We start from the raw sequence: 26,431 nt of genomic DNA on the forward strand, positions 1-26,431 counted from the left end.
CACTCTGATCCACAATGTTATTAGCAACTTGTCCTCTACCCCTACCACGACCATGTCTGCGTCCACGACCAGCAACAACACCCCCTCTAACCACCTGCACTACCATGAACAGAATGCTAAGCAAACATATATTAACACATACCACAAAGATCACAACTTACTGTGGAATCTCATTAAAGGCTCGAAGAGGATGCTACTAGTACTCCATACCACATGCAAATTGACTAACTACTCATAATCAATTCCATCACACAGCATCATGCATCAAGCAATAGGAAAATAATTCAACCAATTAAATTTCTAAACTGCTTTACACCAGCCATTAACCCGGATTAGAACCGCAAAGACTGTGATACCAAACTGAAACAAGCCGACCTTTTTTTAAATATATAATTAAGCATCTCATACTACTTAATTAAACCAACAACATAAACATCACTATCTAATCATTGTACCAATGACATGCACATCAGAATACATAAGACATAACCAACTCCAATGAATAATCAACGAATAACATTCCTAACCATTCTATCCAACACCTAGCATACTGTTATACAAGATTTTAACATTAATAAACATAACAAAGACCAATAACAGATAATCGAGACCCTAGATCATCCTCCTCATCTACGCTAATGATTCCACATCGCATATTACCTACACCATAAACAACAATTGAGGTGTGTAAGTATTATCACAAATACTTAGTGAGGCAATCCTCCCATCTACAAGGCTATACACACAAGCAATTAAGGCCTTACACAAGAAAGCAACATAAAAACAGCCAAAACAGACAATTGGAACAAAAAACTGCGTTCACAGACACCTGGTGTCAGTCGACACTTCAAACAGACTACATCACTTTGCAACACGATTTCCTTCTGCTACGTCAGATGGTGTCAATCGACACCCACCTGGTCTCGGTCGACACTACAACTCTGCAACATCTCCGTTGACGATCTCCACCATCAACCGAATCTAAAACTCGACCACATCATCTCCTACGACGACACAATCAAGAACAGCAACACATGACCACACAAACACCACAAAAACAAAAAAAAACAGAAATGAATCAATCATACAATCACCAAATCAATCACACAAACCTAATTGCTCAGATAAGTCATGGTCATGCACTCACCTTGATTTTGAAAGAGATCTAGGACGAACAAGAAAAGGAAAAATACCACATCAACCTCCCTGATGAACAATCATGAAACCTCCTTCTCTTCTCTTTGACAATCCCCAAAACAGATCCCTTTGCTCCTCTTAATCCTCCTCAAGGCTCTCTTTGTTCTTAGGATCAAACTCATAATCTCTCTCTCTTTCTCTTTCTCTCCTATAAGCGACAAACACAACTAGGGCCAAAAAAATAGGCTGCTCGTGCCTTTTAAAACGAAACTTAGGGTATCCAAGCCCAAACCAAACTAAACTGAGCGATTTCGAAACAAACCGAACAACCCAACAATTTAGTTGTCTCGACCAACACTCTCCTTGGTGTCGATCGACACCCACCCTAAATTGGGTTCGGAATGTTACAATCATCATCATCCCATTGCCTCTCACCATCATCATCATCATCACGGTGCAATATTTTCACGTTGAATCTAACCAACAGCTGGATTGATTTGAAGATCTTACCCGATTTCTTTCACTTGATGAGATGGTGTTTAAATGATTATGTATTTATGTATGGATTTTACTCGTTATCAATGCTTTTCATCCAAAAAAAAAAAAACTTGTTGTCAATGTTATGCAAGTGGTGGATCTAGGAAAATTAAAAAAATTATTGGTGTCAATTGCACCCATATGACCATATTTGCAAGTGTCAAATCTTTTTACAAAATAATCCTAAGTTACTTCTATTTGCAAACTAAATCAAATATACATTAATTGACGAACAAAAAAATCATTTTATCATAATTTATATTCTACCATTACTTTATGACTTAAATATGTTTTATAGATTCCAAGCATTTAACTAGTTTTATAAATTATTGTACATATTTCTTCTCATTAAATAGTAGATACTGTATAGTCAAACAAATTATTTTTTTGGGCAAAGATATAGTCAAACAATATGTTCAAAATACACAGATAAAGTCAAAAAGTTCTTTGCCCAAAATATTAGTATTAGCATAAATAGAAACAAAAAAACATCTATACTAGTATTTTTGCAGCAGTTTTTGTTCAAAACTACGTTTTGGAAAGTTTTTACATTTAATGCATTGACTTTAATATTAGTTACCAAAACTTCAAAATTAATTATAGGTAAGATTTTAAAAAATTAAGTATATGATTTCCTTTCATTTTTATTTGAATTTATATTTAAATTATCAATTATTCTATAATACATTTAGTTAATAAAAATTGTGATTTTTTCCAGCATTTGATATAATACAAAATTTTAAAAACGGACATATATTACTCAATAAATGAATAAAAAATATAGGTACAATATCCCACATCATCTAAAAAAATTGGGCAATAGTATAGAGTCATACTATAAAAGAGACCAAAATGATTCTGAATACAAATGAGTAGAAACCTTGATTTATCAGACATTCAAACTTTAAAAACTTTTATTTGGTTTATTCCGCTTCTTTATTTTAAAGATTTTTAAAAGATTAAATATGAAAAATATTTAAAAATGTTAAAAAGTTAAATATGATAAATATTATATCGTAGATACACAATAAATATTAAAAGTTTAGATGATATAGTGTGAGGTAAAATATCTCGGGACGAGGTTATATAGCGGGATGAATTTTATCGATATTTATATAAATTAAAAAATATCATTAATTTGGTGTTACACAGGTATAACATCATTTCATTATTTTGTTAACACTGTCAGTATCAGAGAATAGACATATCTAACACTATATTGATTAATTAAATATTATACAAAAAATAAATTATATTACAGTATTATATGATTTATTTAACAGTTATTATATAATTATAACATATTTAACCAACAAATACAACTTATAATTTAAATATTTTAGTTATAAATAATTTTGCTCCGCGGTGTACCGCGGGTCCTAATCTAGTATATTAATAAAATCAAATAAATCGACAAAGGTGAGATTTCCCAACACTAAGATATATAAGTGGAGTCTCTCTAAAAGATCAAGAAAAATAACATCATCTTATTCAATTAAATTTGTACAAATTATAATCAACATGAGTATCACAAAAGCTTTGGTGATTTTTCTTCACATTTTTTTACTAGCATTTTCTTTATATATCCAACCATACCGTTATTGCTGTCTCAGGTATATTTAAAAATTTTGCGTTTGTTTAATGCCAATTAGCATTGATCAATTTTGAAAGCAATAACTAAACATATAGAATTGATAATGGATCATAAATTTTGGAGTCAAAACTTTAAAATAATGTTTGGACAACATGCTGTTATACATAAATTTATTTTATGTATACCTGCAAATATGTTTACCTTCTTCTTCTTTTTTTTTTGTGTAGGTGTAGAAATAAAAAAAATTACATATGATCATTGCATCGCTTTGTGTGTTCCTTATAAATACGGATCACATGAATGTTTCGTGGACTGTATTGAACAGGGATATTGGCAAAATCAAATCATATAAAGATTGTTAAAAGGTTTTGTTGATTAGTTTTCTAAAATCTTGTAAAGTATTCCAAACAATCCCTGTGTTTTTGTGATACTTTCCATGACTTTATTTTATAAAGAAAATATCTAAAATCATGAACCAATAACATAATAATTAAATTCATTAGCAATCCTAGATTCTTTTGTTTTAATTGAATAACACAGAATTTTTAATGCTTTATAAAAATCTGAATCCAATAACTCATATTTGTTAAGATTTTAAATGAAATTTTATAAATCACAAACTAATAACACTAAACTTTAACAGAGTTTAACAAAATCTTGATCTAATAACAACATACTAGGTAGTAACCCGTGCTATAGCACGGGCAAAATATTTTATATAATTGTATTATTTTAAATATCTAATTTAAGTTTTGTTTTACTTTGGATTATGTAACATCCGCGAACCAATTTTTTTAAGGTTTTGGTGTGGGTGTCGATCAACACCCTTGGTGTATCGATCGACACCCTTGGTGTATCGATCGACACCATGTTTTCTGGTTTGGTCCGGTTCGTTTTAATTGTTGTTTGGTTCGGTTTGGTTCAAGGAAAAATCCCTAAATTGTGTTATAAGTGGAGAAGCGACAAATTTAAGGGTTTTAGGGTGTCTTGTCGCCGTTTTCAGAGATAGAGAGAGAGGAGAGAGCCTATTGTGGTGTGAAGGAGATTAAAGGAGAAAGATCAGAATCGTTAGGGTTTGGGAGGAAACAGTTTCGGCATATCAAAGCGTTCTCAAAGGTAATGAAATTTGATATGTTTATTCCCAAGTCTTTCATCGTCATTCGCCTTTTAGAAGTAGATTTGGATTTAAACTCGATGAGTTATTGGCAGTTTCGTGAGACACGTTTTCTCAGACGCGAGTTGGGACAATCGGAGATTGTAACTGAGATCGTGGTCTCGTGTGGTGCCTGATCGTGCTGAAATTTTGTGGGAAGCTTCGTGACGTCTAGGGATAGCTTTTCACCGGAGCGATTTGATAGTTAACGGTTGGTTTTTATTTTATGGTTTCGTCTTTGAGACTGTTCTTTTCTGATGTTTCTGTCCAGTTTTGTTATAAGTCGTTTTTGGTTGTGTGGCTTGTTGTAGGGCGTTTCTGGGCTGTTTCAGACGTTAGGAGGGTCTCAACTGGTTGTATTGGTTGTTATAATCAGTTGATAAGGTGAGTGCATGACCATGGCTTATCTAAGCCTGAGAATCCTTTGTTGTTCTTGCTTGATTGGTGGTGCTTTGTGGTGTTGTTCTTGCTTGATTGGTTGTGTTAGTGGTGTTGTTCTTGCTTGTGGTGGTTGTGTTATGGTTCATATAGGTTCCTGAAGGTTTTGGGTGAGGTTGGAACGGATTGGAGATGATTGGAAACGGAGGTTCGTCGTTCGGATTCGTGCAGTTCGCGTCTACGAAGGGAGTGTCGATCGACACCAGTTAGGTGTCGGTCGACACCATGTTTGGTCAGTGTCGATCGACACCTCTCTGGTGTCGGTCGACACCAAGTTGCTTGTTTCGTGATTTTTCCTGGTTTGTTTGTGTTTGGTTGTCATTTGTTAAGCATTGGAATCTCAGTTGCTTGTGTGTATAGCCCAGTAGATGGGAGGATTGCCTCACTAAGTATTTGTGATAATACTTACGCATCTCAATTGTTGTTTGTGGTGTGCAGGTTTGTGACGTGGAATCATGGCAATGAGGAGGAGGATGATCTAGGGTCTCGTTTGTGTGTTATTGGATTTGTTGGTTATGTTGTTAGAACCTTGGTTAGTGTTATGTTAGGTTGCCGGATAGAATGGTTAGGAATGTTATTGTATTGATGATGTTGTTGGTTTTGTATTATTGGCATGTTTCCGCTGTGCTTAATGTTATTGCTGGTTTAATGTTGAGTTGTGGTTTAGGTTGGTTAATTAAGTAGTATGGGATGCTTAATTATATATTGTTTTTAATTATTAAAAAAAAAAGGGGCCGGGTTGTTTCATTTTGGTATCAGAGCCTTTACGGTTCTAGGATGGTTAAATGGATGGTTAGAGCGGTTAGGAATTTAATTGGGTGAATTATTTTCCTTTTGCTTGATGCATGATGTTGTGTGATGGAATTGATTATGAGTAGTTAGTAAATTTGTCTGCGGTATGGAGTCCTAGTATCATCCTCTTCGAGCCTTCAATGAGATTCCACGGTGAGTTATTGTTATGTTTCTTTGTGTGGTATTGATTTGTTTTCTGCTTGTTAGCCTCTGTTCTTGGAAGATCAGTGGTTAAGGTGTTTGAGTAGTTGGTCGTGGACGGGGACGTGGTCGTGGTCATTGTCGGGCGGGTCCCGAGGCCAGCGAGTGTGTGGTCCAGAGTTCCACGAGGAGGTACGTCAGAGGGTCGCAAGCGTATCAGGAGGGACCAGAGGGGATTAGCCGGTGAGCGTGCCGGGGGTGCTGGGAACCCATGTGTGGGGTTGCAGCAGGTGGAGCCCAGGGTCGAAATTTAAAGATTTATTTACCATCCCTACAAGGTTTTAAAGATTTATTTACCATCCCTACAAGGTTTTAAAGATCTATTTGCTACGTCCAGAAGGTTTTAAAGATTTATTTACCATCCCTACAAATCACCACATGATCTTTCCATGTGTTTTGTCTCCACTCACACAGTTCCGATAATCACTTTCCGGATGGTCACCCATCCTGAAAGTACTCCAGCTCAAACATGCTTAACTCTAAAGTTCCTTTAGGATCTTTGACCGAAAAGAAAACTGCACTTTGGTGACATAGGTGACCAAATCAAATTTTTTAAACCTCTCTGCAAACTGGGATGTCACAATTATGATCGTTCTCTTTTACATAATTACTTGGTAGACAATATTTTTAATAGAGATTGGGTAAGAAATTTAGATGGGATACCCATATTCTTCTTGAATATATATATATTTTTTATTTAGTAAGTTTTTACGATCCCATATTCTTCTTGAATATTTTTTTTTTATTTAGTTAGTTTTTACTATCCAAAAAAATACAATTTTAACAAACTATCTAACTGTTTTAAAAAAATACTAAAATATTGAAGTTACCCGTTCCAAAATGGAGAATTACTTCACGAAATATATAAAGTCTCCATTTAAATATTTTCAATCAAAATTTCAAAATATCCATCTCATATTAGTTCTTTATATGTCACATAGTGAATATTTTTAAGAAAATCGTTTAAGTGCAATCTTTTCTATTATACGAATTACCCATTTCCATTGCATCTCCACTATTTCTCATTGTAATACCTTAAATACCCCAGACTTAATCATAATTTCATTTACATAATACATCAAATTTTTTAGTTTTATATGTTTTTTGTTTAATGGCACACAAAAAAAAGGTTTTTCTTTATTAGGTGATTAAAATAATGATTTCTCATGAAATGTAATTTATTGCATATTGGCTTTCAACAAAGACAGTGATGATGAATCAAAAAGTTTTTAATCATGGACTGCTGATTTTGGAAAAATAAGAGGCTTATTTGTCATTTTTTTTTTGTCATCAGATATAACCAAAAATAGTTTGAGAATCGAAAGTAACCAAGAACAATAATAAACACCAACAACATTATTCATCAACATGCACTTGATCATGAAGCCAAGATGGCCCACCAAGTGCTAAATATGACTAAAATCTACCATTTCTCTTGACACTATTCGCGATAACAATCATCACTTTATTTGCCGGAACAGCCACCTTATGAAAGTCTCTACAATTGAAGCCATCCAGCCACCTTATTCTCATATTTATTTATGATTTTGTTTTTTTTCTTCTTTCAAATTTTCGACAAACATTAATAACATGATGTCGTGTTTTTTTAAAAAATTTAAATCTTTCATATAAATTAATTTAGTATTAAATTTTCTCATATAAATTTTAAATTTGAAAAAATGAGTTAGAATCTTATTATTTAAAATATATAAAACTATTTGTACAATATTGATAATAAATCTAAATATTGGATTTCAATTTGGTTTTAGTTTGAAGTATTGTTCATATAAATCCAAACATATCTACTTTGTAATAGGAAATATTTCCCGTCCTGTTCCATCCTATCCCGTCCCATCCTGTCCCGTCTTGTCTTTCTCTCTTTATCCATCATAATTTTTTACTTTTATCTAAAATTTATGTCTCTCTTTTTCTAAAAAAATTTGATCAAAATATTGGTTTTCATTATTCGTATTACCCGTTTCAGTTTACTTATACTATTTGAGTATATGTACTTAATTAGTAAATTAAATTACTTAAAAACACTGATTAAACATAAATTTAGTCAAATAATTAACATTTTTAGGTTGTAAAACTTTAATTGTCTAATATTAATATTTTCCATAAAATTTAGGTTGCCATTCTTTTAAGGTGTTTTGCTAATATTTTGGTGTATATATAGAATTCTCCAATCCAACTTTTGATTCAATTTTGGTTAAAATTGTATATTTTTTTTAATATCTTTGTTTAATAAATAAATGAATCAAAACTATAGTGGATGTTTAGATGATTTTGTACCGTGTCGGTTTGAATTCGGGAAGTAATCAAATGTCTCATTTTTAAGAATAAAATTGGGTTTTATATGGGTGTGCTTTATGAGAGTAGAACATCCCAACTTATATTTATATAAATTTTAAAGTTTAAAGTTTATTTTTGTAACATGATTGAGCAGTAAAATTTTAATCATAATAACAATATTTTTAATAATTTTGTTGTTGATACTTTAATCGACATATCTAATTAACAATTTTAGGTCAAATCATTGATACATTTGAATCCAAGATTTATATAGTTATTTGTATAATTATAAGTTCAATATTAATGTTAAAAAGAGAATAAAATAAATAACCTGTTCTACAATGTTCATATATTAATTTGTATATAATAATAATATAGAGATGCTTTCTTTTAATCCATAGAATGAAATTAGTATGAGTTTGATACATTATAAAATTTATTTTTGTCATATATTTATAATTACTTTTCTTGTTATTTAGTTCATATAATCACTCGCAATCTAATTTAAGTATGTAACATCGTTAATTTGACATATAACATTATATTCTTACCATAATTCTAAAGACTAAATATAGAAAATATAATTGTAAAAAAGAAACCAAATTAATCGAATCAAAACTTGTTGCAGATTGTCAAATCTTTTTTATTGGTTTGAAAACAAAAAATTTAGTTCATCCAAAAATGTGCATTGTCGATTTGTTCAACAGAGAACATTACAATATACCCAACAAAAACATGTCACACAAATTGATTTTGTACACAAAATTTAAAACAAAGAACGTAAGAAGAAACAACATGGATGTTTTCCACCAAACTGACAATTCTATAAGATTCCATCTGGTTGCAAAAACTAAACAAACCTCAACTTATCCAATAACTTAGATTCTTAATAAAAAAAATTCTTAATAGAAAAAATCATGTACTAACTGAGAGCAGATAGATATTTCAGATGTCAGTAAACCTTGATTCTTGCTACTGTTAGGGAGAAACAGTAGAGAAATGTGTTGAAATCTGATCAAAGAGAAGACATTACAAAATATGAAATGTCTGGTTCTCATAAAGGATCTTCTTAGCTTGTTAGCAGCTGCATGTTCACATACCAACTGAATGGATTATGGTGATATATTGTGACGAAGAATCCATCAATGTAGTAGAACTTAGCATTCCCAACTACCAAAAAAGAAACATGTTTCACAAAATCTCAGCAGATTCCAACATATGAAAGTATCAAATCTATTAAAAAGTACATTAAACTCAGTATCAAATCTATTAAAAATCTCAGTAAACTCTTTTAAAAAAGGCAGTAGATGAGATTTATTTTTACCTAGAGCCCAGTACTCATGCATATGCAAGTGTTCAACCTTGTAGCAGCTTGCAGCAGAAAGATTTGCAATGAGCGACCTACAAAAAAAGGGAGACACGCCTCAATACAAGTCAACAGAAGGACATCTTATTAAGAAAATAATCAAAAGAAAATATAAAGATTGATTGTAACCCTAACCTTTCTCCACCAAGAACACAGGCACGGCAAGTTCTGGTAGGTTTTGACTCATCTCCAAAATAGTGGACCTGGATATAAAACAATAAGTAATAAACAGTTTTTAGCACCCGTTGATATTGACTTAAATCAGAACCAAACACCAATAACTAAACCTAAAGAAGACTCACATTGACACCAGCTGCGGTAGCATCCTTCATTGCCTCTCCCTATTTGTCCTTTCCAATGGATACCATGTAACTGGTTGCCTAAAGAGTGAAGCATCCACTGCAGTAATCAAATAAATTGTAAGGTTAAGCAACAAAGGTACTAACATTTAAAAATAGTTATGAGGATAAGGTTTAACAGTCGTTTACCTGGACCAGTTTGAATGAGAGTTATGGGTAGCACCTGAAAAAATGAAACCAAATCAAGAAGATATCACAAATTCTACTAATAATGCACATAAACACCAAATATAGAATAATAGCACAAGAAGATATGATGAATTTACCTCCAGCAATGTATTCGATTGAACTTGTGCCTCATTTCATCGTACCTAAACAGTACCAATTATGATGTGAATTAACAAAAGAGAGTGTGAAAGGTAGCCAACTTAAAATCATGATGATGACCATCGAACATCCGATGGTTTAATATTCTTGTTTCTCATATACTTACTGTGATCACGAAAGTCATTTAATTACCAACTCGATCAGGGGAAACCTTTCCTTCAATCATAAACAACTTTGCAGTATTATGAAGTTTTTTCTTCACCAAATGATCGATCATACGTATATATAAACGTCAATCCTACAAAACCCAAAAACATGAAACTAAGAAGAAATAAAAATCTGGGAAATGAACAAAATAAGGTCTAATTAAAATACAAAAACAACTTACATCTTGTAAGCTTCCCAATCACTTGGTTTCCATTCTACATCAAGATTCAGAAACAAAGTACCAATTACACTTGGTTTTAATCATCAAACATAGATTTAAAATCTGAACTTAATTAAAAGATAAAAAGAAACAAAATACCTTAGCATATACACGATGCTTGAACAAAATTCTTTGCCTTCTTCTCTTCCTCTTATCATCTCTTCGACTTTGTCGACAAAAAAGAAAAAAAAATCTTTAACTCTCCATTTGGGAGAGACGGCGAGAGAGAGTTGTTTAAAAGCTAATTTAGGTTTACTACACTCAGTCAATTGAACGGTCCAGATTTATTCTCAATAATATAATAAACGGCTGAGATTAAAAGCTAAAATCGGGTCAGATTAATGGGTTAAAAGGATCCGCGTGTTTATCCGAATTTCAGAACCAATATAATTACGCTTTTATCCTTATCGCAAATAAATTATTTTGTCTTATTTCCAATGGCATTGTATTGTAAATTTTTACAAAACTAAGGTTTCTTTCAGACAATGTTTTACGATTAATAGTAGGGATTCTACATAACATTTAAAATCTTTAAAACTCTATTCAAATCTTAAGTGCACTTACAAATCCTATGTTATTCAATCATGTATTTTAAAAAGTCTATTAAAATCCACTGTTATTGAACTGATGATTTAAAAATCTACTTTAAAATCCACTGTTATTCAAAATAGTTTGTGGATTTGGATTTTAATGATTTTTGAAATTCTGGAGGATTTAGGTGGGATTTATTTAGTAATAGAGAAATCCAAATCTCATGGTTTTATATGGGATTTGAAAGAGTTTTACAATAAATCATATCAACTTCCCTAAAATCTTTCAAAATTCCAAATTTTCTAAATCCCATCAAATCTTCCAAAATCATGGTTTCAATACACCCCCTTGGTGTTTTTTCTTTACATTTTCTTATTAGAAGTTTCGTTATCCAACCATACCGCTTATGCTTCAGGTATATTTATTTTTTTCTGTTTTTTATATGCCAATTAACATTGATCAAATTTGAAAGCAATAAGTAAACATATAGAATTGATAATGATCATAACTTTTGGAGTCCGTATTTATATATGTATATATGTATTGGAAACTTCATAATAATGTTTGGACATGTTGTTATACATAATTTTTGTTTACCTGCAAATATGTTTACATTCTCTTTTTTTTTGTGTGTGTGTGGTTCTGTGTAGGTGCAGAGATCAAAGAAATTACATATGACCATTGCTTCACTTTGTGTGTTCCTTATAAATACGGATCGCATGAATGTTTCGTGGATTGTATTGAACAGGGATATAGGCATGGATCTTGTGCAAACCAACATCCCAAAGATCCTATTCAATGTTGTTGCTATAACTAAGAAAAACCCAGTAGTCCCTATTAATGCTCTGCGGTTTTAAACGTTGTATGCACACTTTTCTAGCATTGGGACTCATGAGGCATATTATTATCGTATTATACAATAAGTGCAACGAAATAAAAATAATTTATTTTAAACTATGTGTTCTTAATCAAAAATTTTTTTTTTAAAACATAGTGCATATGATTGTTTTTTGTATATATTTGGGATTTATATGAGTTTTTTTTTCCAACAGTGAAAGTAACGTTAAAAATTTTATGTATTAATAGTTGTTTGATTAGGATAATGTTTTTGAAGTGTTTGACTTTTGGGTATTTGGAAATAGTTTAAATTTAATCAAAATGCTCTTGTCTTGGATCATCATAAAAAATACTCCTATATTCTTATTAGTCAGTCTTTACATTATTAAGTTACTCGATTTCTGGATTTAAGCACTCTCAAACAAACACCACACCCGTAGCATTTTTTCTTCAACTATAATATAATAACAAAAATTATATTTTATATTTTTTTTAAAAGTTATTTTGTTCGAGAAAGTAATTATTTTTAATATTATAATTGTTTGGTAAATCTACATATAGTATTTTATTAAAATAGATTGTGCTAATCAGATAACTCAGTTGACTTCTAGATTAATTAGTTGCAGTTCCAGTCCAACCGGTTCAGTTAAATTCATTTGCTTGTTCTTGTTTTGGCTTTCAGAACAGAAGAAGAGGCCGGAGCTCACTTCCATCATAGCCGCATCTTCAGGTTCAATGAAAACCAAAGAAGTAGCAAGGATATGTGTTGGGCTTTCCAAGCCCAAACCAACTCCCCTATTAGTATGATATTGTCCGCTTTGAGCCCATGTAGCAAAGCCCACACGGATTTCTTATTGGGCCCTTCCCAAAAAGCCTCATATTAATTAGAGTTGGTATTGGCTTATATATTAGAAACTTATTTTCTAATCTTCAGATGTGGGACATTGATTGTATCCCAACAATATGTCTCGATGGTATAAAAGCAGGAAAATTCACAGTGACATGCCATTTCATCAGCTTCTTACTATCTATTGCTAGCGCCGGCATGTCCCCTCAAAGATCTTCTTGGCTCGCTTTCATTGAAATTATGGGTTTGAATGGTAACTGCGGTCAGAGCGGCCAAATCCGTCTGCGATCTGAACCTATAGAAATGGGTGTGGACCAATATTTGTATGTAAAAGCGGTTTGCAGTTGGTACAAACTACAAAACCATAGAAACGTGGAACACAACAAAAATAAGTAGAAGCAAATAGTAAAGTTATTATATCATCAAACTATTATATGTATGTTTTTGGTATGAACCACTTAATGTATATGAATAAGGATTTTTTACAGTGAACATTAGCAAATTACTTCAACTAATGAATTTGTGAAAATAAATTGTAAAATTTCCTCCAAAAAAAATCACTAAATTTAAAATTAATATAGTTTTATAGTATTATTTTTAAATTAAAACAAAAATAATTTAATCTCTTTTTATCTAAAACCTTCGTTTCGGATTTTTTCTCGTTCGGAGCTCAACAATGGCGTCACAACTTCTCTTTGTTCCTCATCTCGCTCTCATCCCTAAAGCCTCACCCTTTCATCCTTCCCTCTTCTCAACAATAAACCCCAGTTTCTTTCACTCTACTTCCGCAAAGAGAGCTCTCAAATCCTCCTCTGATTCTCGAATTATAAACCTCAAAGCCGTCGCGGACACTTTCTCTGAAATCGAAAGCAACAGTGCCAATGAAACAACTGCTTTAACTCTACGTGAAATCTGCCAAGGTTTTGTCCCGGAGCATATTTTGCACAGGCAAGCTTTTCGTTTCACTTGCTTTTGATTTTGAAAAGTACTAATAAAAATCGAAACTTTATTGATTATATATTTGAAAAAATGGTGTGTAGAATAGAGGAGATTGGGTTTGTGTTACCCACAGAGATACAAAAAGAAGCTCTACCTACTTTGTTTACAGGCCGTGATTGCATCCTCCATGCTCAAGTCCTTTTTTCTTCTCATCATGCTTCTCTCTTTTGATTATCTGTTTTGAAACTTTTGATTAATGTTGCTATGTTTTGGGTAATCTTAGACAGGTTCAGGCAAGACATTGACTTACCTGTTACACATATTCTCTCTTATTAATCCTCAACGATCTTCTGTGCAAGCTGTAATTGTTGTACCCACTCGAGAGCTCGGTATGCAAGTAAGTCTAGTACTAGTAGGCATTGATTTTGAAATCTTCACTTTTTTGACTTGATATATTTGGAATTTGTTTGCCTCTTTGGGTTTAGGTTACAAAAGTTGCTCGAATGTTGGCTGCAAAATCGGATTTTGATGTGAAAGGATGTACAGTAATGGCTCTCTTAGATGGAGGTACCCTAAGAAGGCACAAAAGCTGGCTTAAGGTTGGATTTGGATCTTATTAAGTTATATAGATTAGGTTGTTTAAAAGAGTTTTTTTAAAGGGTTTTAGTGACTTCTTCTTGTGATTTAGTTCAGCAAGTTTAACTTTTTTTTTTCAGGCTGAGCCACCAGCAATTTTGGTTGCTACAGTAGCAAGTTTGTGTCACATGCTAGAAAAGCACATATTTAGACTTGACTCTGTGAGAGTTCTTGTTTTAGATGAGGTAAAAACTTTCTCAATTGTATGTATGTATTGTACTGTTCTCTATAGAAAATGATTGAGGCTGTTCTGCATATTGAACATCATGCTGAGAACATTTTCTGACCCCGGTATATATCTGAATGGTCACTTTGGTAGGTTGATTTCTTATTCTACTCTTCAAAACAAGTTGGTTCTGTGCGGAAGCTTTTGACTTCATTTTCTTCATGCGATAAACGTCAGACAGTTTTTGCCAGTGCTTCCATTCCCCAGCATAAACATTTTGTGCATGACTGTATACAGCAAAAGTGGACAAAGGTTAGCTTATCAAATGTTTCTTTTACTTTTGAACCAAATGATTTGTGGCGTACTGTAGAATGTAGTCATGTAAATACCACCCAACTCTACATTTAGCAATATAACAAATTATAATTCTGAACTAGGGACTCAAGTCAGTTGTATTTCCTCATATTTCTGCAGAGGGATGTTGTCCATGTTCATGTTAGCGCAATCATGCCCATGCCTTTGTGCCTTCTTCACAGATTCGTTGTAAGACTTAACTTCTTAGCATCCTTCCACTTGTCATGATATTAATCTATAAGTACATCTAACCTCTATTTTTGCAGATGTGTCAGAAGACAAATAAACATCAAATGCTGCTTGCCTTGTTAGAGTCTGATGCACCTGAATCCGCTATTATTTTTGTCGGGGAACAGGTACTGGAAACCTCTATTTCTCTTCTAACTTGACTTCATCCAACCATTTAACACTCTTTTCTGTTTCTTCTTTTCAGTCTGAGAAGTCAAAAAAGGTTGGAAATGATCCATCGACAACTCTACTAATGGAATTCCTTAAAACTTCATACAATGGCTCGCTGGAGATCCTCCTACTAGAGGGGGACATGAATTTCAATTCACGAGCAGCTTCACTAACAGTACGTGGTTCTTTTGTCTGCGGATTCTAATCCTAGATGTGTACTTTCTGTTACTAACCTTCATGCTTTCCTATAGGAAATCAGGCAAGGAGGAGGTTTTCTTCTTGTTTCTACTGATATTGCAGCAAGAGGGATTGATCTACCAGAAACTACTCACATCTTCAACTTTGATCTCCCACAAACGGCTACAGATTATCTGCACCGAGCTGGAAGAGCTGGTCGAATACCCTTTTCTGACAAAAAGTGCATCGTTGCCAATCTGATCATGTCGGAGGAAAGATTTGTCTTGCAAAGATACGAAAATGAACTTATGTTCAGCTGCGAGGAACTCATTTTGTAAGTACAGTATTACTTATCCCAGTGCAGAAAATTTGTCATATTTGCCACATATACGGTTGAGTCCAGACACCATCAGTCTAATGTAACTAATTAGTTAGATGGGAAGAGTATATGAAAAGTGTCGTCATTAGCAAATAAATGTTATTCAGTTTTGACTCTTATGCTCTGCATTCTTACTTTTTAGTTCTCACAGTTAAAACTTAAAAGGTATCATATCACAACTCCATCTTTAATTACTGAATTCTTCAAGATTACTGTAATGCCGGATCTGATGTAAAATCCATCGGATGACCTATCTGCTTCTTGTATGCCCTGCAAACCATCACATTAGTTGAATTAGATTAGCAACCGAAGATGTGTACATCCATATTTTCCTAACTCAAAGAAAATTTTACCTCTGAGTTTGCGATGATTACATTCTTCCCAACTCTAGCATTCTTGTCTATTATGCATTCTCTGCAGGGAAAAGGAGAAGGTTTAAACAAAAAGAAGAAAGGAATGGGGAAAATTCACAAATGAGAACTGTTTCTAAGGTAAACCATGCGAAGTTCATAGTCAGTCTTACTTAATTTTTGTGTTCTCTCCTATTCCAATGGGAACCTTCCCCTCAGCAAGCAGTACTGCAATTTCTGCATCAGTTTCGTAAAAGTCTGCCCCAAGCATCACAGTGTCCTAGAGTTTCCATTCCTTTTAGATCATTATACCATCTTTGAGTCTAGTCCTTCCATTCTTAGAAAGATACTTGTTTTGCTTACCTTTAACTGAACGTTACTGCCTACTCTTGATCTAATTCCCACAATGCTATGCTCAATCAAGCAGTTAGTTAAGAAGCTTCCATGAGAAATGATCGAATCAACGAGCTTCACATGTAATGAAGTCGAGAGTTAATCCTGAACAAAGTGGGCCAAAACCGAAATGTTTAGAAGTGACTATCATGGCTGGTTTTATTTACCTTAGAGCTGTCTATTTTTGATGGTGGCAGGTTTCTCCTTGATGTATAGATTGGTTTCGCTGCGTCGTAGAAACTAAATGCTGGCGGCTAACAGGTATACATGTAGACGTACGTGATATCAATATGAGTGTATATGATTATGAACAATATCTTGGGAAATAGAGTCGTCCTTACATGCTCGGTGAGGGCGAGATTTGCCTCAAAGAAAGATCTTATCGTTCCTATATCTTCCCAGTAGTCATTAAAGAGATAAGCCTGCTCAAAAGATCTTGTTATTCGTTGATATAACGTTACTCATTGAATGAACTTGTGTACTTAATCTGAATGTTACTGACATTCATATAGAATTCTTTAGCTGAGAAAGGTATAATCTCTGAACCAAAGTCGTTTGCTGTGGGGAAACGCCATCTGATTTCAAAAACAGTTGCAAGATATGATATTTATTTTGCATCGTTCTTAGAATGCAAAGACAAAATCTAGAACTAAAGGTGTTACCTCAAGAGATTCAACAGTATTTCCTTCTTGAAAACATAAACTCCCATTGACGCTATGTATGGTTTCTTTTCAGCTTCTTCCTTGGAAAGTCCTAAAATAGTTGTGTCTACTGCCTAAGGATACCCCGAGGTTAGAACAAATCTTCAGATTTTGTTCTGAGATGCTATTATCGCTGAAAAACTAATCCCCCAAGTTTTCAACATACCATTGCTTTCAGTTCGTCTCCTTTAGGTTTTTCACTGAAAGAGAGAACTCTTCCTTTGTCGTCTATCTTCATAAGACCAAAATCTGAGGCACGTCTACCATGTAACACAAAAAGGGACTATAAAATCATGATCTTTGATTCAGCATAATAAGTTGGGAAATTTGCTATATATACTCTTTTGCATTCACCTGTCATCTATTGGTATGCAGGAAATGCTTATGTCCGCGCCACTCTGCCGATGATCCTGAAGATTTAAGTAGACATGGTTGGAGTCTCTGAGTGTAACTAACTCTTGATGGAAGACATGGTTTCAAGTAATCTTGTCTCACCTGTATAAAATCCATATAATCCATCCTATAGAGGTGATCTCCAGAAAGGATCAACACATCCTCTATGTCCTTGCTCCTTGCATCCTATGAAAAGAATTGTTGGACCGCTTGTCTTTTCATGTGAAGATAAGTTAGTTATATAGTCTAATTTCTACCTCGAAAAGCCAATGGAATTGCCGAACTGCATCCGCTGTACCTTGGAACCACCTTTTACCGGATTCTCCTGGCGTTTGAGTGGCTGCAAGAACCTGAAATTTTTTCAAATAATTGTCTCAGATGCATCAAACCAGTTTGGCTCGTAATAGATGATGAAGAATGAATGTGAAACCTCAATATAGCCATCTCCAAAGCCAACTCCATTGGAGTTGTAAGCACGGGATATATGCCTGTTCAATGATGCTGAGTTGTATTGTGTGAGTATGTACATTTTGTTGATTCCACTGTTGATGCAATTGCTCATTGGTACATCTATCAACCTATACGCTCCGCCAAGAGGGACCTACAATTCACACATATTCTCGATTAGTTATACTTTTGTAGCAGGAAAATCAGCAATAGTGGAAACTTTGCAGCAGAGAAGCAACTAACCGCAGGCTTGGCCCGACGTTTTGTGAGAGGAAAGAGTCGAGTTCCTGCTCCACCTCCAAGAATAATGGAAGCAACTGTCTTTGGATCCCTTTTCTCAGTCTCAAGTTCTTGTGCCTGGAGGTTGTTGACATAAGCAAATGCAGTACAGGGACACATTTGATGAGCTTGAAGATTGAAGAAGAAGATTGAGAATAGAAAGCAGAAGCTAAAAGTTTGAAACTTTTTACCTTACTCTCTCCAGCTACACTATTTAAAGACATTGAAACTCTCTTAGAGAAGTTAGTAGAAGAAGATCGAAGTCGAATATTTGGAGGCTGAGCCGAGTTGAGCTTCTTCCCCATGAGCTCACCATTGCAGAAGCTACCAAGCTTAATGTGTCTGGTTAACCCTGTGGAGCCGCGTAGGCAGCTTGGGGGAGAGAGGGAGATTCTGCAGTCAGCAGAAACCACCATTTTCACAGGAAATATTTGGCTCTAGAAAGGTTTGAGGAGAGGGGGGAGATAAAAGAGAAGAGAAGAGAGTTGTGCATGAAATGTCTTTTAGTTGATTTTTTTTGGAAGGATTTGGTCCACCCTATCTTCATTAAGTCACATACACCACCAGTTTTTATTTTGTATTTAGATTTTAAGACATTACTCTTTTGTCTTGATCTGTCTTGCAATGGCATATTCTTCAACTCCAAACTTATGTCAAAAGATTTCAAAATTAAAAGGGAACTTTTTTTTCTTAGAATATATACTTTCGCAATTTTAGTTTCTTCTAAATCTCATGCCAACATGCCATGCAAAATGTAATTAATGGAGATGGTGTAAGAAAGGACAAAAATTCAAGTTTGTTGCTGATATTATTTTGTATTTCTGAATAAATTAATAACCTTAGAATAAATGTTAGTTAAATTCAACTCATAATTGAGTTGTTGCCTAAAGAAGAAAAAAAAAGACTCATGATTGAGTGAAGAAGAATAAAATATATCCCATTAGAACTAAACAGAAGCAACGACTTTGAAATCAAAGGGACCATCATTCTCATAAATAAGTGAAAGGTTCGTCATCAGCAAAACAACTCGGCAAAGAAGTAAGGAAGAACCTCTGCATCAATGGCGATTTCTAAACTCCATCTACTCTTTCTTCTCTCAGTCTTTTTCTCCCTTCATCGTATTGTTCTTTCCGACTCCGGTAAGATCTTCTTGATTTTTCAGTTTAGGTTTCTTGATCTCTTTTGTTTACTAAAACTATATTTTCCGATTGATATATTTAGTGGTCTGTTTATGAAATCCTACAGATGAAGAAAATCTTCTTAAAGTATTCAACGAATACAGAACATCACTAAACCTAAAAACCTTAACAAAGAACAACAACGCAGACTGTCTCGCTGACGAAGTCGCAGACCAATTCAAGAACCAAACCTGCTCAAACACCAATGGCTTCGCTTTAGTCCCCGGAACAGATCCTAGAATCCCAAATTTCCCTAACCTCCTCGCTAAGTGTCGCCTCAGCACAACCGTAATTAAAGACGGCGAGATAGTAAAAGCTTGTGCTCCAAACTATGATCCGATACCTGTCTTGAGAAATTTCACCCTTGTCGTAATCAAGAACTTGAATGATTCTAAGTTCACTGGAATTGGTATTGCCAAAGGTGGTAACTGGATTGTTGTCATCCTCACTACAAACACACGGGAGGGTGGCTATTCTTTGGCCGTTAACTCATCAGGAGCTTTTGCACTCGGAGTTAATGGCGTTGTTGTTTCTTCAACTTTCTTGTTTCTTCTCTTTTGTTTCTTCATGTTTTGAGTCCCATTTTTTTGTGTTTTTTTTTCCTCCACGTTTTCAAGTCACCTCGTTTTCTTTGTTTCTTATTATATTGTGAATGTGATAACGTTAACGGTGAGAAGTAAAATATTGGAGTAAGTCGCCTTTCTTGATAGTGTTAATTTTTTCTTCTCTCTCTTTATAATTAGAATATACTTTTCGCAATTTAGTTTCTTATCTCATGCCATGCAAATGTAATTAATGGAGATTTTGTTAAATTCAACTAATTGTTTATGGTTGTGAGAGAAACAAAAATAGAATGGTACGACTTCTGATCATATACCAAAGTATATAAATGATCATATATAACTACACTCTTAAATTTGAGTGAAGAAAAAAATATGACATCCATTGTTGAGTTTGGTTAAATTGTTTGCGTGGCATCAAATCGAACGGACAAGAACTAAAACCATCCACATTGGTTCAATTAAACATCAAATATTTTTTTCAATATCATCCTCTCTCTTCTACCTAATAATTCAATATCTAATATTTTTTTATATTTTATAATAGTTTGTTTAATAGTAACATTCAACACCCTAATTCACTATATATTCTTATTTTTTGTGTTTTTTTTTGTTGTTGTTGGTTGTGATTATCTTGTATATAAAACTTTATAAATATTTAGATCAAGCCACCGACTACAACCAACATTAAAATAGAAATGACAAAATACGGTCATACATTTGATTATTTTTTCTTAATTATTATATTTCTTACAAGTAATAAAGAAAAAAATATGGATAATTATTAATAAGACAAATTAAAATTGTATATTGGGATTGTTTGGAATATCAATTTGAAATTCATAATTGTTGGGATATAAATAGTTAAAATAACAACTATAATTTTGTGTGTTTAAAATATTTTTTTCCTTTATCCACACCAGATGAATCAAATATCTATTTATAAAATCTTATAACCGATCAATTATGGTATATAAAAAAGTTGTTTACTAGTATGATATAAGAATTAACACTAATAATTTCAATATCCAATCATTGTCTTTCTCCCATGTGATTATACATGATGGTTCCATTCTTCACCTCGAATTCGTCACTAGTCCAACATGTCATCCTTGTTGTATGTATTTCAATTGTTTAATTTTTAATTCAACATCATCTTCCACACCCTTATTTGTACATGTTTAATATTTAATTTACAATTTTGAATTCAACACGTCGTAAATGGTCTAAGAAGAGACATTTTTAAAAAAAAAAAAAAAAAACGGTAGCAACGACTGAAGAGTCAAGAAAGCAAAATGAACTTAAAATCTCGATCAATGGCGATTATTGTTATACCCACGATTGTTCATCTCAGATAATGGGCAAAAAGTCCGAACCACATATTAAATGGGTTAAGGATGTAATAGTGATCGGCCCACCAAGCCCAACGAAAAGGCAGAAACGCGGAGAGGCGTACCTCGAATCAGCTCGCAGCTCGGACTCGGTCAAAAATTCCCACAATTAATCGGGTTGATTAGAGTGCGAGATCTGCGTGGAGAATTAATTAGACATTGATTGTATGTTATGAATTGATATAAATACGTAGGGAGAGCCATTGTAATGGGGGATCGAAAAACTTTACTCTCGAGCAATAATACAAACTTTTTAGTATTTTAAAGAAACTTTCAATTTAGTTCAGAACTTTACTGGTGGTGAGCTCCTCCGTTCATAAACACTTCGGAAGGAGAATTTCGATTTCAGTTCTCACAATTACGTTGTTTACTAAACTATACTTGTGACAGTAAAGTTAAATATATGACTAAAAAAATATCCCACTAAAGTGAAAAAAAACAAAAAGATATCCTCCACTTGACAGAACAAAAAAACAATATCGTTTGATTTATTTGTCTGCAATGACATCAAATCGAGTGGACAAGAAGAACCTAACCGAAACAACGACTTTGAAGAGTCAACGAACTTAACTTAACAAAATTCTCTTTTAAATAAGTGAAGATTCATCACAAAAGAAGAACACTCACCAAACAAGTAAGAACCTCCTCCTCTTCTGCATCAATAATGGCGGTTTCAAAGCTCCATCTACTCTTTCTTCTCGCAGTCTTTCTCTCCCTTCATCGTCCTGTTCTTTCTGACAACGGTACAACTACTAAATTATATACTTCCCATCGATTGAGATACTTAGTGGTACGGTGTTTGCTTATTAATTGTTTTTTTTTGTGTGTGTGTGTGTTTTTTGTTTATGAAATATACAGATGAAGAAGATCTTCTTCATGAAGCATATTACGGATAATGACATCTCCTTAGTGTTAGCTTATGGGCTTTTGTATATTAGGCTTTTAGTGTAATGTTTATGTTAATGACGGTTTATGTAAACCCTAGATAAACTTGTATATATAGGGTTGTTACCCAAGATCAATAAAGCAAGTTAGTTTGATATCTAATTCTACATGGTATCAGAGCAAAATTTCTCTTAAAACACTAAATCTTTTTCTTTGTGTCGATAGTTTCGATTTTCTTGTGTCGATAGTCTCGATTTTCTTGCGTGTCAAGAAACAATGTCTACCACCGGAGAACAGTTGTCTGGTTCGTCCGGAGCTCTTGTCTCAGCGCCGTCTTCTACGGCGGTGTCACCATACATCCTGTCCAGCTCCGATAACCCAGGCACCGTGATTTCCTCTGTTCTGTTGAATGGAGAAAATTATAATGAATGGTCTGAAGAGATGTTGAATGCTCTTCAAGCAAAAAGAAAAACTGGTTTCATCGATGGGTCCATCAAGAAACCTGACAGTGCTGATCCTGATTTCGAGAACTGGAAGACGGTGAACTCGATGATTGTACGTTGGATTCGAGCCTCGATTCAGCCCAAGGTGAAATCGACTGTTACTTTTATCTCCGATGCTCATCTATTGTGGGATGAACTGCGACAGCGGTTTTCCGTAAGTAACAATGTCCGGGTTCATCAGATCAAAGCTCAGCTTGCCTCATGCCGACAAGAAGGCCAAGCGGTGATTGACTATTATGGCAAACTGTGTAATCTCTGGGACGAGCTGAAGAATTATCAAGCCAGTGCAGTTTGTCCTCACGGTTCAATTATGACTGCACTAGTCAAAGAACGAGATGAAGAGAAGTTTCATCAATTCGTCATGGGCCTCGATGATTCACGTTTTGGTGGGATTTGTGCAAGCTTGGTTAATATGGATCCTCTTCCATCTCTTGGTGTCGCCTATTCCAAAGTCATCCGCGAAGAACAGCGCCTTGCTTCTTCCCGACATCAAGAACAGAGGCAGGAGGCTGTAGGTTTTGTCACACGTCGCGAGTTAGTTTCTCCGTCGTCTCCCACTGAAAATTACTCTGTTAATCGAATGGAATCCTCCATTATCAAATCTCGTCCCGTGTTGTGTTCCCACTGTGGTCGGTCAGGTCATGAAAAGAAAGATTGTTGGTCTCTTGTTGGTTTTCCTGACTGGTGGACTGATCGCAATGGTGCTGGTCGTGGTTCCGGTGGTCGTGGTCGTGGCTCCGGCGGTCGTGGTAATGGACGTGGCAGGGGCCAAGTCACAACGGCCCATGCGACAAGTTCTAATCCGTCTTCCAATCCTTTCGTTTTCCCTGAATTCACACCGGAGCAGCTTCAAGCTCTTTCTCAACTACTTCAAGAGAAAACTAAACCCTCTGACAAGTTATCTGGTAAGCCAAAGTTTGGCGATGTTATCCTTGATACAGGAGCTTCCCATCATATGACTGGGACTCTTGCAATCTTGACTAACGTTGTTTCAATTTCACCTTGTTCGGTGGGTTTTGCCGATGGTAGTAAGACCATGGCTTTGAGTATGGGCGATTTTCCTCTTTCGGAGAACATTTCCTTAACCAATGTTCTCTATGTCCCGACTTTGAACTTCACCTTGATATCTGTCTCTCAAATTGTGAAGCAAACTAAGTGTATGGCCATTTTTACTGATACAATTTGTGTTTTACAGGACCGTTTTACGAGGACTTTGATTGGAAGAGGTGATGAGCGTGATGGGGTTTACTATCTGACGAATGTTGCAACCGCCAAGATTCACACAGTTAGTGTCTCTTCTGATCAAGCTTTGTGGCATCAACGGTTGGGTCATCCTAGTTACTCGGTGCTTTCGGCTTTACATATGGTTTCTGTTTCTTCAAATAGCTCTTTGTCGTGTGACGTGTGTTTTAGAGCTAAGCAAACTAGAGAAGTGTTTCCTGATAGTATTAATAAAGCTTCCGATTGTTTTTCTTTAATCCATTGTGATGTGTGGGGACCATATCGTGTTCCTTCTTCTTGCGGTGCAATTTATTTCTTAACTATTGTCGATGATTTCTCAAGATCAGTCTGGACGTATCTCCTACTTGAGAAATCAGAAGTGCGTACTGTTCTAATAAATTTTCTTGCGTACGCAAAAAAACAATTTGGCAAGACCGTCAAAACAGTTCGTAGTGATAACGGGACGGAGTTTATGTGTCTTTCCTCCTATTTTCGGCAACAAGGCATTGTTCACCAGACCTCTTGTGTCGGTACTCCGCAGCAGAATGGACGCGTCGAACGGAAACATCGACATATCCTTAATGTGGCCCGTGCATTGTTATTTTAAGCAAGTCTACCAATTAAATTTTGGGGAGAGGCTGTCTTAACCGCTGCGTACTTAATAAATCGTACTCCAACGTCTCTTCATAACAATCGTTCACCATACGAAGTTCTTCATGGTGCTAAACCCGCTTACGATCAGCTACGTGTTTTTGGTTCGGCTTGCTATACACATCGGTTGTCTCGTGACAAAGACAAATTTGGGGCTCGAAGTCGTCTTTGCGTATTTGTTGGTTATCCTTTCGCCCAGAAAGGTTGGAAAGTCTTTGATATGGAGGAAAACAAGTTTCTCATCTCCCGTGATGTGATCTTTCGCGAGGATGTTTTTCCTTTCGCGGCAGAGGTGTCCTCTTCTCCGGCACCGTGTGTTCCTCTCATGACCGACTCTGATTGGTGTAGTCCTATGCCTGTCCCAGACAGGGGGAGTCCTCTGTCTACGGTACCGGCTGTCATTGCACCTACGGATCCCGCTGTTTTGCCTAGTGAGCCGGTTGCTCCTCCTTCACATGATCTGGTTGTACCACCTGTCGTCCCTCCTTTGACACCAGCGATTTTGGTTGAGTCTCCTCAGGTTCCGGAGTCGTCTCCTCCGGGATCTTCTGTTGTTCCTTCGTCATTGGTTCCAGTTCCTTCGTCATTGGTTCCTTCGTCTGTTGAAGTTCAACAACCTCCTCGACCCGGTAAACGTCAAGTTCGCCAGTCTGTTAGACTCAAGGATTATGTGCTGTATAACACCACTACTGATCTCGAGACCCATCACGCTCTCTCATCCTCTGTTTCTCCGTCCTCGTCTACGGTCCAAGGTAATCCTTTGTATCTCTTAACGGAAAACATTTCCGATGCTTCCTTTTCTGCAGGGCAATGTGCCTATCTGGCTGCGATAATCAATAGTACTGAACCCAAAAATTTCAAAGAGGCGGTACGTATTAAGGTATGGAATGATGCCATGACTACGGAAGTGGATGCTCTTGAGTTCAAGGAAACGTGGGACGTTACGGATCTTCCACCTGGTAAGGTTGCGATAGATTCTCAATGGGTGTTTAAGACTAAGTATCGGGCTGATGGTTCTCTCGAACGTTACAAAGCCCGCCTCGTTGTCTGTGGTAATAAACAAGTTGAAGGAGAAGACTATCATGAAACTTTTGCTCCTGTTGTCAAGATGACCACTGTGCGAACCCTACTCCGGCTTGTTGCTGCAAATAATTGGGAAGTGTTTCAGATGGATGTTAATAACGCTTTTCTTCATGGTGATCTTGAAGAGGAGGTCTATATGAAACTGCCACCGGGTTTTCGCCATTCTCATCCTGGCAAAGTTTGTCGTCTCAAGAAGTCTTTATATGGCCTGAAACAAGCTCCTCGGTGTTGGTTTAAAAAGCTTTCGGATGCATTGTTTCGTTTTGGTTTCACACAAGCATATGATGACTATTCTCTCTTCTCCTATACTCGTGCGAATATTGACTTAAGAGTGTTGATCTACGTTGATGATCTTGTGATTTGTGGCAATGATAGCTATATGGTGCAAAATTTTAAAGACTACTTAGGGAAATGTTTTTCTATGAAGGACTTGGGCAAGTTGAAATATTTTCTTGGTATAGAGGTGTCTCGCGGATCGGAAGAGATTTTCTTGTCCCAACGCAAGTATGTGTTAGATCTTGTGGCTGATACAGGTGATCTTGTTTCTCGTCCTGCTGTCACTCCG

At 35.2% G+C, this 26,431-nt stretch overlaps 5 protein-coding genes and 1 long non-coding RNA gene across 19 annotated transcripts; 4 read left to right on the forward strand and 2 right to left on the reverse strand.

Annotated features, from left to right (window-relative positions):
- The first annotated feature begins 4,248 nt into the window (after positions 1-4,248).
- On the forward strand, positions 4,249-6,547 carry LOC147918656 (uncharacterized). Its single transcript, XR_015593981.1, has 3 exons — positions 4,249-4,384; positions 4,478-4,632; positions 4,733-6,547. It is a non-coding gene; the product is annotated as an uncharacterized LOC147918656 (long non-coding RNA).
- A 2,229-nt stretch (positions 6,548-8,776) lies between these two features.
- Positions 8,777-10,833, reverse strand: LOC104770277 (adenosine kinase 2-like). Its single transcript, XM_087506581.1, has 9 exons — positions 10,666-10,833; positions 10,528-10,561; positions 10,306-10,437; positions 10,139-10,183; positions 10,002-10,035; positions 9,816-9,912; positions 9,649-9,716; positions 9,472-9,548; positions 8,777-9,317 (listed from the first exon to the last, which is right to left on the reverse strand). Exons 6-9 carry the CDS (start codon positions 9,843-9,845, stop codon positions 9,217-9,219), a joined length of 276 nt encoding a protein of 91 aa, XP_087362707.1. The 5' UTR covers positions 9,846-9,912; positions 10,002-10,035; positions 10,139-10,183; positions 10,306-10,437; positions 10,528-10,561; positions 10,666-10,833; the 3' UTR covers positions 8,777-9,216.
- Positions 10,834-13,385: 2,552 nt separating this feature from the next.
- Positions 13,386-19,090, forward strand: LOC104770280 (DEAD-box ATP-dependent RNA helicase 58, chloroplastic). Of its 14 annotated transcripts, none has more exons than XM_010494674.3 (11): positions 13,423-13,729; positions 13,822-13,915; positions 14,004-14,117; positions 14,206-14,319; positions 14,437-14,541; positions 14,676-14,834; positions 14,997-15,065; positions 15,143-15,232; positions 15,310-15,450; positions 15,527-15,786; positions 16,252-19,090. In XM_010494674.3, the coding sequence occupies exons 1-11, from the start codon at positions 13,458-13,460 to the stop codon at positions 16,268-16,270; spliced, it is 1,437 nt and encodes a 478-aa protein (XP_010492976.1). In that variant the 5' UTR covers positions 13,423-13,457; the 3' UTR covers positions 16,271-19,090. The 14 variants fall into 14 exon arrangements, with proteins under 14 accessions (XP_010492977.1, XP_010492976.1, XP_087360393.1 ...); XM_087504267.1 differs by having other exon boundaries at positions 13,426-13,729; positions 14,008-14,117; XM_087504270.1 differs by having other exon boundaries at positions 13,440-13,729; positions 13,827-13,915; positions 14,008-14,117.
- Positions 15,898-18,827, reverse strand: LOC104770279 (glucose-1-phosphate adenylyltransferase large subunit 1, chloroplastic). The gene is made up of 15 exons (XM_010494673.3): positions 18,586-18,827; positions 18,359-18,472; positions 18,099-18,269; positions 17,926-18,018; positions 17,771-17,854; positions 17,630-17,685; positions 17,442-17,535; positions 17,237-17,349; positions 17,077-17,149; positions 16,916-16,996; positions 16,742-16,828; positions 16,545-16,649; positions 16,355-16,461; positions 16,185-16,245; positions 15,898-16,101 (listed from the first exon to the last, which is right to left on the reverse strand). The coding sequence occupies exons 1-15, from the start codon at positions 18,808-18,810 to the stop codon at positions 16,000-16,002; spliced, it is 1,566 nt and encodes a 521-aa protein (XP_010492975.1). The 5' UTR covers positions 18,811-18,827; the 3' UTR covers positions 15,898-15,999.
- Positions 19,091-19,273: 183 nt separating the features above from the next.
- Positions 19,274-20,281, forward strand: LOC104770281 (putative GPI-anchored protein At5g19230). The gene is made up of 2 exons (XM_010494676.3): positions 19,274-19,533; positions 19,640-20,281. Exons 1-2 carry the CDS (start codon positions 19,455-19,457, stop codon positions 20,146-20,148), a joined length of 588 nt encoding a protein of 195 aa, XP_010492978.1. The 5' UTR covers positions 19,274-19,454; the 3' UTR covers positions 20,149-20,281.
- A 1,760-nt stretch (positions 20,282-22,041) lies between these two features.
- LOC147918657 (uncharacterized) lies at positions 22,042-24,389 on the forward strand. Its single transcript, XM_087504281.1, has 3 exons — positions 22,042-22,266; positions 22,382-23,816; positions 24,107-24,389. Exons 2-3 carry the CDS (start codon positions 22,685-22,687, stop codon positions 24,139-24,141), a joined length of 1,167 nt encoding a protein of 388 aa, XP_087360407.1. The 5' UTR covers positions 22,042-22,266; positions 22,382-22,684; the 3' UTR covers positions 24,142-24,389.
- Positions 24,390-26,431: the final 2,042 nt, after the last annotated feature.

The sequence above is a fragment of the Camelina sativa genome, chromosome 20, assembly GCF_030686135.1.
Source record: "Camelina sativa cultivar CO46 ecotype springtype chromosome 20, ASM3068613v1".
Classification (NCBI taxonomy): Eukaryota; Viridiplantae; Streptophyta; class Magnoliopsida; order Brassicales; family Brassicaceae; genus Camelina; species Camelina sativa.

What these genes read in the sequence shown, in the direction of transcription:
- LOC104770277 (XM_087506581.1), bottom strand. Translation starts at nt 9,845, where the DNA reads ATGAAGGATGCTACCGCAGCTGGTGTCAAT. An exon ending in CTACCGCAGCTGGTGTCAAT is followed by an intron (nt 9,717 to 9,815) that starts GTGAGTCTTCTT and finishes TTTTATATCCAG; the next exon opens with GTCCACTATTTTGGAGATGA. An exon ending in TGTGTTCTTGGTGGAGAAAG is followed by an intron (nt 9,549 to 9,648) that starts GTTAGGGTTACA and finishes CTTTTTTTGTAG; the next exon opens with GTCGCTCATTGCAAATCTTT.
- LOC104770280 (XM_010494674.3), top strand. Translation starts at nt 13,458, where the DNA reads ATGGCGTCACAACTTCTCTTTGTTCCTCATCTCGCTCTCATCCCTAAA. An exon ending in CCGGAGCATATTTTGCACAG is followed by an intron (nt 13,730 to 13,821) that starts GCAAGCTTTTCG and finishes AATGGTGTGTAG; the next exon opens with AATAGAGGAGATTGGGTTTG. An exon ending in CTCGAGAGCTCGGTATGCAA is followed by an intron (nt 14,118 to 14,205) that starts GTAAGTCTAGTA and finishes CTTTGGGTTTAG; the next exon opens with GTTACAAAAGTTGCTCGAAT.
- LOC104770279 (XM_010494673.3), bottom strand. Translation starts at nt 18,810, where the DNA reads ATGGTGGTTTCTGCTGACTGCAGAATCTCCCTCTCTCCCCCAAGCTGC. An exon ending in TTGGAGATGGCTATATTGAG is followed by an intron (nt 18,019 to 18,098) that starts GTTTCACATTCA and finishes AAAAAATTTCAG; the next exon opens with GTTCTTGCAGCCACTCAAAC. An exon ending in AATTCCATTGGCTTTTCGAG is followed by an intron (nt 17,855 to 17,925) that starts GTAGAAATTAGA and finishes TTCTTTTCATAG; the next exon opens with GATGCAAGGAGCAAGGACAT.
- LOC104770281 (XM_010494676.3), top strand. Translation starts at nt 19,455, where the DNA reads ATGGCGATTTCTAAACTCCATCTACTCTTTCTTCTCTCAGTCTTTTTC. An exon ending in TATTGTTCTTTCCGACTCCG is followed by an intron (nt 19,534 to 19,639) that starts GTAAGATCTTCT and finishes GAAATCCTACAG; the next exon opens with ATGAAGAAAATCTTCTTAAA.
- LOC147918657 (XM_087504281.1), top strand. Translation starts at nt 22,685, where the DNA reads ATGTCTACCACCGGAGAACAGTTGTCTGGTTCGTCCGGAGCTCTTGTC. An exon ending in ACCCTCTGACAAGTTATCTG is followed by an intron (nt 23,817 to 24,106) that starts GTAAGCCAAAGT and finishes TGTGTTTTACAG; the next exon opens with GACCGTTTTACGAGGACTTT.